The sequence below is a fragment of the Dreissena polymorpha genome, chromosome 16 (assembly GCF_020536995.1).
Source record: "Dreissena polymorpha isolate Duluth1 chromosome 16, UMN_Dpol_1.0, whole genome shotgun sequence".
Lineage (NCBI taxonomy): Eukaryota > Metazoa > Mollusca > Bivalvia > Myida > Dreissenidae > Dreissena > Dreissena polymorpha.
Genome location: NC_068370.1, coordinates 7,373,549 through 7,390,986, shown reverse-complemented (window position 1 = coordinate 7,390,986; position 17,438 = coordinate 7,373,549). Strand labels below are relative to the sequence as shown.

The window sequence follows — 17,438 nt, the reverse complement described above, 5'->3', positions numbered from 1 at the left end:
ATGTTTGCCGTTATACTTTCTTGTGGTGACGACATGACGGGGTATGTTGCAGCAGGTGTCGGGTACAAACTTGTTGTCATGGGAGACGGGATGTTGTAATACGGAGCGAATGATGTTGGAGCCATTGTTGGCGAGATCTGTCTGGGAGTTAGCTGGTTCAACGTCATTTGCTGTTGAGTGCTGTTGTTTGGACTTAATGTTCCAGTCTGCATCCAAGGATGGTACATATAACCGCTGTTCTGCGGCAAAGGCATGCCTGGAAAGTTGCTGCACATGGGTACGTACGGATGTATCTGTGATGGTACCGGCGTCGTATGCAGGAAGTGTGACTGAGTCGAGTTGTTCATGTTCTCCACTCGCCTGCGCCACCTGGCGCGCTTGTTCTGGAACCAGATCTTAATGTTGGTATCCTTGACGCCGAAGTCCTTGGCAATGTTCTCTATCATATCCGAGTCAGGGTACGGATTCTCATGGAAGATTTTCATCAGCGTCTTCAGCTGCTCCTTCGTGTACTTGGTTCTCGCACCTTTTTGAGACTTCCCGTCCGATTCCTTATCGCTAGTGTGAGCTGACTCGGCGTCTTTTGGGGGCGATCCGCTGGTGGAACCAGATAAACGCTCAGACCCGGAAGGGGAACTTGTTGAGCTTCCAGTATTGACTGACGCTGGTGACAGAGAATCCAGTGACGTCATCGAGCAGTCTGTTGCGCTTGGTGTACTCTCACGCTCTTCAACATACGCTAGTGTAGTTCCGATTCCGGAATCCGGAGTAGACACGGGCGATAAGAAACTCTCTAAAGAGAATGGGATTATGAACTTAACCGGAGATTTTTGACGCCCTCTTGCTTCATAATTTTCTATTTCTGGGACTTTCTTGTCGACTAATCGGCTGACAGGCATGCTATATGGATGGTAGCGTACCGCGCGTGAACTCGTGTTGTTGGTCTCGTCTTGAAATCGAGGCTGATACACGCCCGTTGTATGGAAATCATCGTCAAATGTGTTCAATGTGGGTTTTGTCGTCGGTAGAGTGATATTCGTGGACAACTTCTAAAAATATGAAGATGTAGATATGAAATAAATTCAATTTATGTTATAAGAAAGTAAGACAAAGTAACAATTCTTTCTTTACGTGAACAAAGCCAATTGTACAAAGCATACATTGATTGTTGTATGTTAATTATAATAACTAACGATAAACAGGATGGTGATATGTCCTCACGTTTAACTACGTGTACATGTATATACATTAAAGCCAAGTTTATATTTATGTTAATGTATGTTCGAGATTCCAGCCCATGAATGAGCGTAAAAAAATCCTTTTTTAAATCAACCAATAAAACCTATGAAAAAAGCTAAATAAAATACAAAGATACTGGTTTCAAATTGATTTAAAATAAAATAGATATTTTTTTCTAGATAAACATTATATGCTCGTTATTTGGAACAAGACAGAGCTATAAGCTAATAAATAATATTTACCTGCTCAATCATCGTAACTGGTAATGTGCCCACGTCTTGCTAACGAGTTGTAATGTGTCTTTGATAGTTTCTTTTGTTTCAGTTATAAAAAAAACAATTGATTAGCTTGGGGAGTTATAGCCCTTATATACGAGCTTGGATCTTGGCATGACGAGTGTGACATCGAGTAAATGATGTTTAATTACTCGATGAGTAATCAAGTTCTTCGATTCGGTCGTTAATCGATTGATTGGTAACGCAAGGTGAGCTAAATTCACACTTTGTTCATTTGATTAGTGGCGGGTGATGACAGTTTGGTAACGAGTTCGCTCAAACACTGACATCGTGCCCTGGGTCCAAGCTCGTATATAGGGGCCATAATTCTCCAAGCTAATCATTATCGTGTGATTATAGAAACAATAGCGACTTTCAAGAGATATCATGACCTCGTTAGTGACAGAAGCCAACGCATTTACAAAAACAATGACAGAACAGGTAATTATTACGTCTTCTAATCAACTAATAAAAACTACAAACTATAAAAAAAACATGCGTTATTTTCGTGTTGCTCTTTGTAAACCAATGTGGACCAATACCACAATGACTTTGTCTTAAATGTTAATTCCTCGTATCCTTGTTCCATCTACGATGATTTAATTCATTGTCAGGTTTAATAATTTATAATTGTTAATGACGGTAATACCATTCAATATTATGCTTTGAAAGAGTAACAGTAATATGTGTCACTTCTTAATTGCATTGTTTAAATGATTTCATTTCGATTTAATTGTTTATGATGAACATGTCGACGATTAAAAAATCTAATTAATGTTCGCATTCATATTTTATAGATTCTGCACACGAGATTCACTCTACCGACAACAATCACCAAAGCGAACGTGCTTGGTGATGATTACAAAACGTCCGGCGGATATTTCCCTCGAGAACAAGATGAGACGTATCACAAGAGTTCCCGCTTAGTACGCTACCATCCATATAACATGCCGACCAGCCGCTCGGCTGACAAGGCTGTCTCGAAAATGAATTTTCTAAGTGACGACATGGGCCGCCAAGGATCTTCCGTTATCTCCGTATTCCCGGTGCCATCGCCTGAGTTGCCGAAAGATTCCAGAAATGGTTCATTAACAACAACCGTTCCAGAGCGTGAGAGTACACCAAGCGCAACAGACTGCTCGATGACGTCACTGAATTCCTTGTCACCCGCGTCAATGAATACTGAACGTATAACAAGTACCCCTTCCAGCACAGCGCGTTCGTCTGGTTCCGTCAGCAGCTCGCCACAAACGGACGCCGAGTCAGAATGCAGTGGCGATAAGGAATCGGACAAGAAGTCTAAAAAACCTGCGAGAACCAATTACACGAACGAGCAGCTGCAGTCACTGGTGAAATTTTTTCACGAGAATCCGTACCCTGACTCTGAGATGATGGAGAACATTGCCAAGGATTTCGGCATCAAGGATACAAACATCAAGATCTGGTTCCAGAACAAGCGCGCCAGGTGGCGCAGGCGAGTGGAGAACATAAACAACTCGACGCAGTCAAACATGATGCACATGACACCGGTACCATCCTTAATACATCCATATGTACCCATGTACAGCAACTTTCCAAGCAGGCTTTCGCCACAGAACAACGGTTACATGCACTACCCTTGGATGCAGACTGTAACATCAAGTCCGAACAACAACAACACTGGACAACATGTTACTTTCAACCAGCTACCTTACAGACAGTCGACTTCAACAACGTCTCTGACACCATACTCTTCGTATTACCAAACCCCGTCTCCCATGACAACCAGTTGGTGCCCCACCCCTGCTGCAAGATATTCAGTGGCAACGTCATCACAGGACGCAATGACGTCCAACACGTACAGGCAGTTTCCGCATATGGTACCTGGGATTCATTTCAATTCTTATGTTTGTTAAGATTTTTTATAGCTATGTTATCGTGTGTGCTATGGAGATTTTGATTTTAACTGTGCGTACATTTAGTGTCGCATTCAGTACTGTTATTAAATGTCTTAGTAAATACTTTTGATTGATTTATCTGTGTGCGTTGTCTTTTTAAAAGATTCAATACATATCCATTAGGAAGAAATATAAAAGCGGCAACCGGCCAAAATACACTAAAAGCATACCAACGTTGTATAAAAATAAATATAAACATCGTGAATAAGTGATTACAAAACTTATTTCACAATATAAAAGTCATATACTGTTTAAATGTAATTATATATTGTCAACAGATAAGCAAATGAATTTGTAACATACATGTGCAATGCGTTACAGTAATAATAATTATTAGATTCTCGTGTGTAGGTTCGTTTATTATCAAATGCATCATTAAGTGTCTTCTCGCATTGCGAAAGTATTTTTAAGAATCTCACTGAGAATAAAGTCTATCACATTTTGCACCTGACATTATCGCATATAACCTTTAATTGAAAGTGTCTGTCTGCCACTCACGTGAAAGAAAGTGGAATTCGTGTTCCAAAGTACAGGCGTTCTGTGATAAGGAAAATTTGCATAATATTAACCCATTTATGCCTTGTGGACTGTCCCATCCGTCTAAATTGGATCAATTTATTTCCAAAATTAGGGATGTCTGGTATATTTATTTCTATATTTGGAATATTTCTTACAGAAATTCCTTCAAGCAAACAGCGCAGAAACTGATGAGACGCCGCATCATGCGGCGTGTGATCTGGGTCTACGCTGTTTGCCAAGGCCTTTTTCTAGACGCTAGGTATAAATGGGTTTAACAGCTTTCTAAATTCTACATATTTATACACGTGTCGCCTCTTTATATCTTAATGCTGAGGCTTGCGAAATGAAAGTTTGATCGTCGTCTGTTTTGGACATATGCACGCGGTAGACATCATTAATTAACATCTGTTTGCATAACAGGTCTGTTCCCTAAGCAAATTTATTGATATCTGAATTCATGTTTGTACAGTTTGGTAAAGAGAGTAAAACTGACTAAACGTTTCGATTTCTATAAACAGACTAGATCTCCGCTAGTTGGATGTGTCGCCTGATGGTAGCATATACCGGTGTTACTTGTTTACTATTATATCGGGGATGGGACATTAATTCTTAATGATGTTACAATGTAAAACTTTTACCCTTTTTGTCCTATTTAGTAACATATTGAATAAGCAAAACTGTTTAATGAATGACCAAAATAATTTTGTAATAATATTGTAAATCTAATAACAAACAGACAAAAACACACAGACCAAACACAAAATGCACTCCTTAATTTGTGCTATAATTTGCGAATTCTCTTAAATTTTTAACTGCTATCCACACAGGTTTGTGGTGGCTGTAGTACGTTTCTAATTCACCAAAATCTTTATAAATGTCAAAGATCACAAATATCAAATCGTTTATAATTATTATTATTAAAAATGTTTAGAGTAAAGCTAGTAGTAGTTATGAACCTTTTTTGGTCGCGGATTTTGAAATCAAAACGCGGACCCTAAATTCAAGGTCACAGTGGTCAAAACTTGTATGCACATGGAAAGGTATTGTCCAGATACACATGCGTACCATATATTAAACAATATCTGAAGGGACACAGACGTTATGAGCTTTTTTTGAATCGCGGTCGCAGATTTCGAAACCTGAACGCGGACCCCAAGGTCAAAACTTTCATGCACATGGAAAGGTGTTGTCCAGATACACATGCGTACCAAATATGAAAGCAATATCTGAAGGGACACAGCCGGTATGAGCCTTTTTTGAATCGCAGTCGCAGATTTCGAAACCTGAACGCCGACTTCAAGTTCAAGGTCACAGGGGTTAAAAATTGTATGCTCAGGGAAAGGTGTTGTCCAGATACACATGCATAACAAATATGAAAGCAATATCTGAAGGGACACAGTAGTTATGAGCCTTTTTCGAAAAGTGTGAAGCCGCGAACGCCGAAAGCAACACCTATATGTCACCTGCCCATAGTCAGGCGACACAAAAACGAAGCTAGATATTTGTCACCCCCACCCCCGCCGTTTCTTCATTTGTTCAGGAGCAAGTAGCCTATAAATTTGTAAACATTAAGAGATTAAGTGCCTTTATCATCTATACTTCATGATGATGACCTTTACATTTCAAATAAAGCGCTCGAGAAATGTGGAAATAGATCTAGTTCGCTCCGGAAAAAATATGCGGACAGACCGACCCACAACACAACCGTCAGACAGAGCGAGTTATTCCAATTCGCAAGGGGTGTAGACAAATGAGCTTGCATAGTTGATAACTATGAGATGTATGCCGGTTATCAATAACAAGATGCCGGTTAACCCATTTATGCCTAGTGGACTCTCACATCCTTCTAAATTGGATCAATTTATTTTCAAAATTAGGGATTTCTAGTATACTTATTTTATATTAAGAATATTTCTTACAGAAATTCTTTTAAGCAAACAGCGTAGACTCTGATGAGACGCCGCATCATGTGGCGTCTCACCAGGGTCTACGCTGTTTTTCTAGACGCTAGCACGGAGCGTATATTGACTCATCTAGAGTCCGTGACGCTAGGCATAAATGGGTTAATAATAACTAGGAAAAGAAAACCATCATGGTTTGTAAAAATGTACTTCAAATGTAAACATGTTTATAAAATAATGCACCAATCATTTCATGGTTTGAGACAATTATTTTAAATAACAGATTGATATAAAATGTTATGGAGTTAAGCATATACAGCATCGAAAATTACACTGAAAAAACAAACAATTCACAACACAATATATGCTGAAAAATTCAGTATAAATACACAAATATATATGTACGCGGTGAAAGACGTAGTTTCAGCACTCAGCAGTGATATGTACATAAAATACAATATGTGTTTCCCTTTCACATGGCACCAGCAACCTTCGAAATATGTAATATTGACAGTTGATTCAGAATATTCATAACATATTGATATTGCAAATTATGAACTGACCATATTCTACACACAAAAAGATAAACACAATTTGAGTATACTTAATAACAAAGAAAATGTAGTGAAACAATCCCGAAATCACATAAATCACTGTAGACAATATTCACCTTCAACACAGAACATTTCAAAATAAAATAATACAAAGACTGAAAGACTAGTTTGAATAATATTTATATCAAAAGTAAGATTATAAGTAAAACTAAAGTAAAATATTCATGAAAAAAATCAAGTAAAATTTGGTGTTCATCAACATGAGTATCATAAATACTGGTCATGAAATACAAATACATGTGAATAATAAATAAATGACAGTGTAATAAATAGCCAATGGAATCCTAGAAGTAATAAGACCAGGCAGCTATTGTAAGTTTTTTATCATTCTGTACCCTGTATTCACACATTCCATGAGTAATTCACAATCACATCCCAGACCAATACCATGTGTAATACATTATACTAGATAAAATGAACAATAATTAATACACAAGGCACTTCCGTCGTTTTGCATTCGGCTTACCACCAGTGTCTGGTGTATACGCCTCGGCATCACTACCATAATAACTGCCCATGTCACCAGCATGGTCTGAATAGGAAATCTCCTCTGCCTTCCGTTTCTCCTGCCCACCTGCGCGCAATACCAGACGACAATCACCGGCCTTCTTCACGTTCCAATAGCGTGTGAGATCGTTTCTGCAGTCCCTATCCTCGGCTAGCTGGTTTGGTACACGCTTGAAGGTCATCTTCATGGCTCCCGTCTGAACGGCATTGTAGGCCACGTGAGGGCTCTGGTCCCGATAGTAGTTTTCTAATGGCGGCAGCATGAAGTGAGGGGAGTTTGTATGGAGGCTCTGATGAAAACTGACACTGCTTGGATGTGAAATGTTGCTTGGATGTGAAATGTTGCTTGGATATGAAATGTTACTAGGATTAAAAATGTTACTTGGATGTGAAATGTTACTTGGATGTGAAATGTTGCTTGCATGTGAAGTGTTGCTTGCATGTGAAATGTTGTTTAAATGTGTAATGTTCTGGGAGAAATTGTTTGCCATAGAATAATTGTATATACTCTGATGATGCATTTGCCTAAAACCCGCTCCCAATGGTTGCCCGTGACTATATTGTTCTTGATAGCTGGGTGGGGTGGGGTAATATGGACGCTGTTGCTGGGGATACTGCAGTGCCATTGTATGTGGCACTTGTTGGATATTACTCAGAGTATTATGCTGGTTTTGTTGTTGAGTCTGCGTAGGCTTAGAATAATAGGATTGAGCTTGGGAGAATGCTGAACACTGGTTAGTGTAGACTCCCAAAGAAGTGTTTGCTGTAGAAAAGGTATTTAAATTGTTACTTATTGTACCAAGCATATGCCCCATTGATACTTGTTGTGAACCATTCTCAGCAGCTTTGAGTTCACTTGTTTTTGGTAATAACATTGGGAGTTGCTTGCTATGGATGTTTTGAGACACAACTGGACCAGAACCAATCGTTGATGACATGCATGTTGTCTTGGGTGCTGGACTTTCTGATCTTTTTGCCTTTGACTTAAGCTTTGTGGCTGTCTTAACAGAAGAATTACCCCTAAAGACTGACCCTTTTCTCTGCCGTTTGGCTGTGGCCACGCCTGGACTGGACAAAGACTGGCTGCTTTCTGCTATGTCATCCAGCTTTATTGTTGACAATATCTTGCAATTACTATGTTCAACATTTGGCTGATTGGAAAATTCTACACGAGTATCAAAGTCTGTTGAAGCACTGTTAGATACATTGAATACATTGTTTCCAACATTTTGACTTTGCTGTAAAGGTAGTATATGCATATTTTCGCCAGGGTTTATGTATGTATTTGCCCCCAAATTTCCAACCATGGTCCCTGATTGTCTGCCAAGCATCTGACCTGGGGATGCCAAAAGGTCCATGAAAGATCCTGGTGATGTGAACTGGGTTAGAACACTGAGCGGTTGAGACCTCATCCCACTGATAGTAAGTCTATTTGAACTAAACATTGTATTTGCATAATTATCCACAGTTTTGTAGACCTGTTGATGTGACGGCTGCATGTCATTCACTTGCATGCTGCTTTGTATCATTCGGTTGATTGTAACCTCATTGGATGATTCATGGCCTATTCCTATAGCTTTTGTCTTCTGCTCACTTACCACTGGTGGTATTTGATCGCTAAAGGTAGGTGTAATCTGAGAACATGTTTTCACAGCTTTTTCATTATGAACAAGTGGAACTGGCTTTGGTATTGCAACTTTCAAATCGTTTTCTATATTTTTCATTCCTTCAATAGCTCGAAAGTCACTGATAAGTACATCTTCTGTACCAGTCACACTACTACACCTGCTAGGTGGCCGACTTGATGTTTTTAAATTTGAAAGACCCTTTATTCTGACACCTTTTTCAGTTACAACAGAGCTCAGGCCACTTTTCACACTCACATTGTCATCATTTATTGCTGAACACATTTTTGAGTCATATGGAACATGACTAGAGCTTTCATTACCAACTCCAGATTTGGATACCCTACTTGGACAATACTTCAGATTGTCGATTGTGCAATCAGTAATGCTAGTTCCACTTTCTGAAAATGTTCCAAATGACTGATTTTCACTAAAAGCATTTCTTTCACTGCATGATTTATGAACAATATCTCCCATATTGAACACACTTTTTTCAAAACCATTTGCTTTTAGCTCAATATATCTATGACTCTCATTGCTTGTTGCTGCAGTATTTGTTTCCGAAACTCGAGTTGACTCTTCAAAGCAGTGCAAAGAGTTTTCAGAATTTATCATTGGATAAAAATCATGATTTGTTATCCATTCAGCTACTTTAGAATTATCTGCACTTTCATCAAAGCACTGATCAATTCTGTCCAAGCCACATTTTAATGTATCCTTCGTTTGGTTCCCTTTATTCACTGGTGTGTCTAGTTTCTGGGACATGTTATCATTATCTTCTGGAACCAGCCAGTTCCTGATAGTGGATCCAGAGTTAGCATTATTTTCTTGAATCCTAGCCTGAATATGGGCCATGATCTCTTTGCTAGGGGTGTTGAACAAGCTTTCCTTGTTTCCTGCATTATCGTCTTTTCCGAACAATTTAAAACTTTTAAAACTTTCCAATGCACTAGAGTTATTATTGCTGAGGCCCTGGTTTGACTCTTCAGTGATATTGCTGTAGTCAGGGTTGGACACAGAGTAAACCTTACCCCCAGGAATTGTACCCATACTATTCCCAAACACACTTCCATTGTCAGACAAACCTTTTGATGTGTTACTTGCAGTGCTTATAGGCCTATTCAGACTATCACTGAGGGGTTTTATCATGTCTGTTAATGGAAATTGAAGAGTTTGGCTTTCTGAAAGTTCACATTGACTTGATGATATAATTTTTGTATGAATACTAGGTTGAATCCCTGAATTTCTTAATAAATTAGCTTTTGCAAACGCTGCTTTTTCACATTGATCACTGGTAAAACTTTGTTCTTTAACACTGGAGTGGGTGCTATTACCACAAAATTTATCTGTGTTAGTCACAGACGATCTTGTGGCCATCAACTCTCTGTTCTGGCTACTCCTACTAGCTGACCTCTGACTGTTCAACATGTTCAGGGCCTCATGTATGCCAACATCGCTGAAAGATGCTGCAGAAGAAAATGTATACGAATTTCTACCAGTTTGATTTGGCTTAGACTTCGTGGGATTAGAGCAAACACTGACTGGATTCCATCCAAACTGCACAGTGGAAGATGCAACTGTGCCCTGACTGGCAAAGATAACAGTAGGACATGTTCCAAGACTTGAGCAAATGTCTTTATGTGATCTAGAATGTTCCTGAATTAGCTCTGTTTCATCGATGCTTTTTTGTAAAGCAGCAACTTGATGACTCCCAAGATTCACAATTTTGCGGCTGTCACAAGCATCTGTTAGCTTTGACACTTCTTCATCTACAAGCTCATCCTGACTTTTACCAAAAGAATCGTTCAACACACTGTCAAGCACATTGTCAAAGGAGATCTCTTTGAAACATAACCTATTTGTGTGATCACTTCTTGACTTGGAAGCAGAGTGTTCAGATTTGCCTTCCATGTTTATTTGAAATTCTGTACTCATAGACCTCTCACCTTGCAACAGTTCTTGTACACTGTCTACCATCTTGTTATGGGCTGATACTACAACCTGTCTATTTGATAACTGATTTTCTGTCACTGAACTATGCGTGGAAAAGCCACTTTCAGATAAATTAGTCATGGGTTTGTTCTCGATACCATTTGAAAGAGCAGTTTTATCACAACAGTTTGAAATATTTAATTGTAAACAAATTCGTTCTCCAAAGTTTCCTAATGCCATATCAGCATCTGCATAAGTCTGGTTTTTATTGTTACAGACTTCACTATCGTAGTCAATTTGCAGACCAAAACTACTTACAAAATTTGAGAAGTTTGGCAGCTGTTCTGCAATATCATTCAAAGTTTTAAAGTTCTCCACAGCCATAATGAATTCTTTGTGTTTCTCGCTGTTTATGTGCTCTCTCAGAGTACACTTGTACCAGTGATCACATGACTCACAGTAGCCTCCCCTTAGAGCACCAGCTCCAGCAGTTTTCTTCTTTGCCTGATTGTTGTCACTTTTCTTATTTAAAGTCACTCCCACATCAAAAGGCGAATCGGTCCCAGAATATGAAATAACAGGAAACACGTCAAACTGTTTCCACAATGGCCGATACTGCACTTCCTCATCCTCCACTTTGAGGTAACACTCAGGGTTATTCTCCTTGTCATTCTCCCATGAGATATATGCCATTCCATTGCTGGGATCATTTTTGTCTGCCACTTTGTCCTCACGCAGCTTAGCCAGGTGTTTGGCAGTGCTTTTTAAGAATTGGGAGACTGACTCTGTCTTGATATAGAGGCTGGCTGCATTCTGGAGAACAGCTGAAGAGTTGGTCAAGGGAGACGATTCTTGACCTGCATTGGCTGCAGAGGCCTTCAATAACAGGGCATGCCCTGAAACAGATTGGCATGAATGAGGCCACAGTGAGATACAAGATGCAAACAAGAGAATTGGATGGTACCTGAACAATTATATTTTACTGTAATAAGGTAGACCTAGAGACTGGCAGTCTGAAGCACAATTCCATGATTTATGCTGAGTTCTCCTACACTTTTTGACGTATAACATTCAATAAAGAGGATTGTTCCTCTTAATAAGAAGCTATGCATGTGCAAATTTAGTCATCATATGTTAAAAAAACAAAGTAATGTACAGTAGTATTTATGTGAAATAAATGACTAGTCCTTACAAGTAAATTTGTTTGTTCATCTTCCTCAATATTGTAATACAGCTACATCTTTGAACCCATAGTTCATTAAATTACTCTTATTGGACCTCAAAGGGATTTGCATCACTTGTAAGTGGATACATGTATATAACCAGGGCTAGCGCTGGCCCAAATTTTCTTTGAGGTAACCAGTTTTCATTTTTCGGTGCACGAAAACTGCTTTTGAAATAATAATATATACTATCAACTTGTTTATATTTCTTTTAATAACAACAAGGGCATATCACATATAATAATATAACATACAAATTTCAATATGAAATTAAACAGTGGTTTTGATTTTCCCAAATTTTAAATCCCGAAAATTAGGCCGGGGGTCTTGGAACCGCACCCGCAGATACCCAACAGGAATAAAGAGCAGAGCCCCCCACCCCACGCACAGGTTTTGGGCCCGTGGCCAAGTCACTTTAACACTATCAATATGTCATAAAACAACATTTTTCATCATTTTGACACACACAAAAATCTGATACAATATATATGATTATATTATTATACCAAAAAAAATCTGATAATATATATTATTATATATTATATCAGATTTTTTTTTTGGTCAAAATGATGAAAAATGTTTTATGACAAATTGATAGTGTCAAGTGACTTAGCCACGCGCCCAACACCTGTGACTTCATCCAGAGCCCTTACTAATTGTTCTTTTTTATAGTCTTTCCAATTGCAATATCAGGTGAATACAATTCCAAATATTGTAAGCCACACTGTCAGTATCACCGCATGTGTATTCGTCATTCTATTTTTTCTATAAAAAACATCGAAAATAAATTATAATAGAAGAAAAAACAAGAGCGCCACATACCGGGTGCCATGCCCGGCTGCTGTAGCATTTTTGAAGAAATAAAAGCTTGTCAGATTTTTTTTCTTTTTTAGAGGTCACAGTGACCTTGACCTTTGACCTAGTGACCCAAATATGGGTGGGCATGTAGAACTCATCAAATCATCAAGGTGCAGCTAGTCAAGCTACATATGAAGTTTCAAAGTTGTAGGTGGAAGCACTTTGATTTTAGAGCCAATGTTCAAAACCTTGACAAAATGTTAAGGTTTTAGCACTACGGGGACGGCGGACGACACAAAGACGGACACAACACGACAAGCTGGCTATGACAATACCTCGATTTTCTCCGAAAACAGCCAATCTAATAACGTATCCGAAAACAGTCAGAAAAATTGTACGCATTTTGCACATGAAATAAAATATGCATATCGTTTGACTGCAGAAAATAAAAACCAGTAACCTAGCAAATACGTAATTAATATACAATTTGGTTGACATATTGCTTCACAAAAGCATAGTTTGTGGGTAAAAAACAACTTAATGATCACCTTTAAATTTCAAACGATAATCTGCAGAAAGGTGTAATATCATCCACATTGAACTAATTATTAAATAATCATCCTTTAATTCAGATCGATAGTCGGTAGAAAGGTGTCAAGTGATCAGCTTTGAAATAATTTATTTATTGTTACACTTCTTTTCATTTGTTTATCTTATAATAGGATGTTTGCCACCGTCCGCTGTATTGTTGGCAGACGACAATATCAACTGTGTATTCCAAGTATACAGTGTCTGGGCATGAATGACCCAATATTATGTTTGAGCGAATTCAATGTTGATTGGCCAGCTTCCACGTTCGCTTCAATAACAATAAGCTAAAGGTCAAGGGATGTCTCATGTTCTGGTAAAGACCGGTTTTTGTTTATTGTTCAAATTGCGAACACTTACACTGAAACAAAGAGAACAATATAGAACACCAGTCTGGATTTAAATGGCGGATGTTATACGATGAAATTTTACGAGATTTTAGCATTTTCGCAAATAAGATTTTTCTTTAGCCAAATTCTCAATATTTTCTCAAATGTCTCAAATTACGAAACAACAGCGCGAGCCCTGATAACTATGCATAATTTCACCCAGAGGTCCATTAACAGAAGCGCTGGTCTTCGTATCAAGCTGTATTAGTTGAACTGTGCCAAATACAGCAAAATAAAAACCATCTTAATTTCCAAATTTTAGTAAAAACTTATTATTCTCAATTCAAAGGGCCTGCTTCATCCTACAAGTTTGAAGAACAAAACAATTATTATTTGTTTAAATGCTAAGTAAGATAACACTCAAACTGGTTTGATAAAAATTGTTGGGATTATTTGCAAAATGACTCAAACCAACAGGTTTTTTCCTTCTTTATAAATTACCGGAACACAGCATTTTTCCAATAAGTAAAAAAACTACAAAGGTCCTAATTGCTGTAAAAAAAATCCCAATTAAATTTGAAGGTTTCTAAAAAAAAATATTTTGTTTAATAAAACATTTAGTTAGTTTTACTATGAGTATAAGGCTCTATGGCTTGAACCTAAGTTAACATACTATTGACAACTTAACAACATTTAGTTATCAATTTAAAAGTATTTGTGCAGCAGAAAATCAAATACACCAACATACATGCCATAAATTTTCAGACCAATTCAGGGACATTGGGCTCAATTTTCCGGGACTTTTGCCGATTTTCCGGGACAAGAATACATATAGCGATATAATATATATATATATATATATATATATATATAGACATATGCATTTTTGGCAAGCATTTTTTTCACATCGTAAATTGAGTAAATTACTAATAAATATGTTGTAAGCATCTAAATCGATTTTATGCATCGTTGATTATCACAGGCATTTCATTTATCTTTTCTAAGTTCATGATCTCCATCGTTAATTCGATCTTTATTTGTCATGTTTGCCGAGTCACAATTTATTATTGTTGAACTGATGTAAGCGGCAGGTGCGCCTAGCAACGTACAGTCGTATAATATATCTGCCTAATAGACGATTCGCATTTTGTTTTATTAGTATACGTTACAGTAATTGTTTCAATAAATAATTATCTTAAAGACGATAAAGTTACACATTGTTTGTGTGTTTTGTTTTTAATTTAATATCGCGTAAAAATAAATGTTTGATATAACTGAACTATGCATAAAATGCACAATTTACACGAGGACAACATCGATGTTTTCATCAAAAGTCTTCGAAGTAACGGTCCACGATTTTATCGTGGAGGAGTACACAATACGGACCGATTAGTGTGGCATAACAAAGCGACTGAAATTATAGATTGATAGTGACACGGGGTTATTCTCGCATGACCAATTCACAACCGCAAGAATCTCCAGATGTGTGAACAACTCCTCTGCCCTTAACATGCTTAAGCAGATGGAAATTTTAACGTAGTATATTAAAGCCAATTAACAACCACATTAAACAATGCCGCCTTTTCGGTTTGACTGCGAGTGTGAGACAATCGATATGATAACAGGACCCCTGTTAATTGATCGATTTTGACATGTAGCGTAGTCACCTATTTGGGTAGGCATTGCCATGGAGACCGTGCGGATTAGTGGGAACACCGACTCAAGGTGCAGTTAAGCATAGTATAAAGTACATGTTTATATGGATTTTGCAAAATCCTGGACATTTGACAGATTTCCGGGACTGCGTGACACGTTCTTCATTTCCGGGACAATCCCGGACTATCCGGGACGTATGGCATGTATGACATCAATTTCCCAATATGAAGACCCAACGACGCGAAGTTTCCCATTTCACAATTTTCCCAATTGGGCTTGTATGGATACTTTACCCAATTGGGAAAAAAATCGCTGCAAACCAGTTAACAAATTTAGTTGTTTGTTAAAGAAGTAAACTTGAATTTGAGAGGGGAACTTCAAGGATATTACACAGATACAAATAAATATTTACTTTTTTAGCAGGGAATAAAGCTGTGTTGTAGTACCAAATAAGCCCTAATTAAATTACTGTCACATTCAGGGAATAGTACTTTTATTTGTTGGTATGTTTAATCAATATTTTATTAACTATTTATTCGAATATTCAGTTGAACATCGTCGGACTTCGTAACTTACCTCTACTTAACGGAAGATTTTGTTTTGCTGCGTTTTTCCCTGCGCCTGATTGTTCCTTCCTGTCTTTGGCATCAGTTACCAGCAGGTCAACGTCCTTTGAAAGGAAGTTCTCTATGTGTCCACCCAAGTTTTGTATACGTTGAATAACCTTTGTTCTTTGAGCATTTGAACGAACATCGACGTAAAACCTCTTGCCAACGTAAGGCAAGTCGGCAAAACTGAGTGACCTTCTTGCACCAAATCCGCTTGATCTTGTGCTCATTTTCACATAATTATCGTACTAATGGGGCCTTCTTGAAACAATCATATCATCTGCATTGCAAGACGCGGTCACACTTAGTTTTATCAGTTAATTCCAGAAAAATATTCTGATTCGTTTCTTAAATTCGCCGCCATGAGCATTTAAATCAAGCGCCTGATCGAAATGATTTATTATCTAAGCGCCTTGGCGATAATACGTTTGTTTAACCTTAAGAAAAAAATATAACGGAAAGAATGTCGGTGCAGTTTCTTGATTTGGAGACTTCTTCTTCCGATACAGCACTCCTTCTAAATAGAAGATTGAGTGCCTGCGAGTTCGATATTAACAGTCTATTGTAAAATATTCATCAAAAATAAATAACGTAAAACGGTCTTATAGATCTAATTGAAACCATAGTTGTCTTAAAAACAGCAAAATTTATTGTACGAAACATCGAATATACATTTAGTGTTAATGACTAAGTCACTTCCCATTCAATAATTACAATTGTATAATATAACAAAGTTTGTCTTTTTTGGCATTCAACGAAAGCAGTTTCGCCAACACTTGCAGAAGTTTCCTGGGTGCCTTCGGCGACAGTAAAGCTTTTTATGTCCCCCACTATAGTAGTGGGGGACATATTGTTTTTGCCCTGTCTGTTGGTCTGTACGTTGGTCTGTTTGCGCCAACTTTAACATTTTGCAATAACTTTTGCTATATTGAAGATAGCAACTTCATATTTGGCATGCATGTGTATCTCATAAAGCCGCACATTTTGAGAGGTGAAAGGTCAAGGTCAAGGTCATCCTTCAAGGTCAGAGGTCAAATATATGTGGCCCAAATCGCTTATTTTATAAATTCTTTTGCAATATTGAAGATAGCAACTTGATATTTGGCATGCATGTGTATCTCATGGAGCTGCACATTTTGAGTGGTGAAAGGTCAAGGTCATCCTTCAAGGTCAGAGGTCAAATATATGTGGCCCAAATCTCTTATTTTATGAATACTTTTGCAATATTGAAGATAGCAACTTGATATTTGGCATGCATTTGTATCTCATGGAGCTGCACATTTTGAGTGGTGAAAGGTCAAGGTCATCCTTCACAAGGTCAAGGTCATCCCTCAAGGTCAAACATCATATAGGGGGACATTGTGTTTCACAAACACATCTTGTTTATGTCTACAATAAGCGCATCGCATTACCAAACTGATTCTGAAAGATTGAGGACTATTGACTCTAGTCTGTATCAGAAGGTAAGGGAGCTGCAATATCCTTGACCAATGATCTATCGATAAACGGTTGGTTAGTTGATCTTTTGCTTTGCGAAGGAGCGGAGTAGAATTAAGCTGGCGAATGCAGAGCTAAACATATTCAATCAAAACATATTCAGTGGTGGAATGCTCTTCCAAAAGACTTAAAATTCAAACAGAGCGAATTTCATTTTAAAACAAAACTTAAAACGCATATTTAATACGTT

The 17,438-nt window shown here is 37.9% G+C and overlaps 3 protein-coding genes across 3 annotated transcripts in view; 1 reads left to right on the top strand and 2 right to left on the bottom strand.

The window, feature by feature from the left end:
• LOC127862807 (homeobox protein pnx-like) overlaps window positions 1–899 on the bottom strand; it is a 957-nt gene extending 58 nt beyond the window's left edge. Inside the window, exon 1 of the mRNA XM_052402074.1 lies at window positions 1–899. This exon is cut by the window's left edge and continues 58 nt beyond it. Coding sequence (XP_052258034.1) covers window positions 1–899 — 899 coding nt within the window.
• A 1,044-nt stretch (window positions 900–1,943) lies between these two features.
• Window positions 1,944–3,409, top strand: LOC127862805 (pituitary homeobox x-like). The gene is made up of 2 exons (XM_052402073.1): window positions 1,944–1,955; window positions 2,312–3,409. The coding sequence occupies exons 1-2, from the start codon at window positions 1,944–1,946 to the stop codon at window positions 3,407–3,409; spliced, it is 1,110 nt and encodes a 369-aa protein (XP_052258033.1).
• A 2,653-nt stretch (window positions 3,410–6,062) lies between these two features.
• On the bottom strand, window positions 6,063–16,122 carry LOC127862987 (uncharacterized). The gene is made up of 2 exons (XM_052402279.1): window positions 15,720–16,122; window positions 6,063–11,445 (listed from the first exon to the last, which is right to left on the bottom strand). The coding sequence occupies exons 1-2, from the start codon at window positions 15,979–15,981 to the stop codon at window positions 6,911–6,913; spliced, it is 4,797 nt and encodes a 1,598-aa protein (XP_052258239.1). The 5' UTR covers window positions 15,982–16,122; the 3' UTR covers window positions 6,063–6,910.
• Between the last annotated feature and the right edge of the window lie 1,316 nt (window positions 16,123–17,438).

Coding starts and splice junctions, on each gene's coding strand:
- LOC127862987 (XM_052402279.1), bottom strand. CDS start 15,981: ATGAGCACAAGATCAAGCGGATTTGGTGCAAGAAGGTCACTCAGTTTT. Junction 11,446..15,719: donor AAATCTTCCGTTAAGTAGAG/GTAAGTTACGAA, acceptor AATCTGTTTCAG/GGCATGCCCTGTTATTGAAG.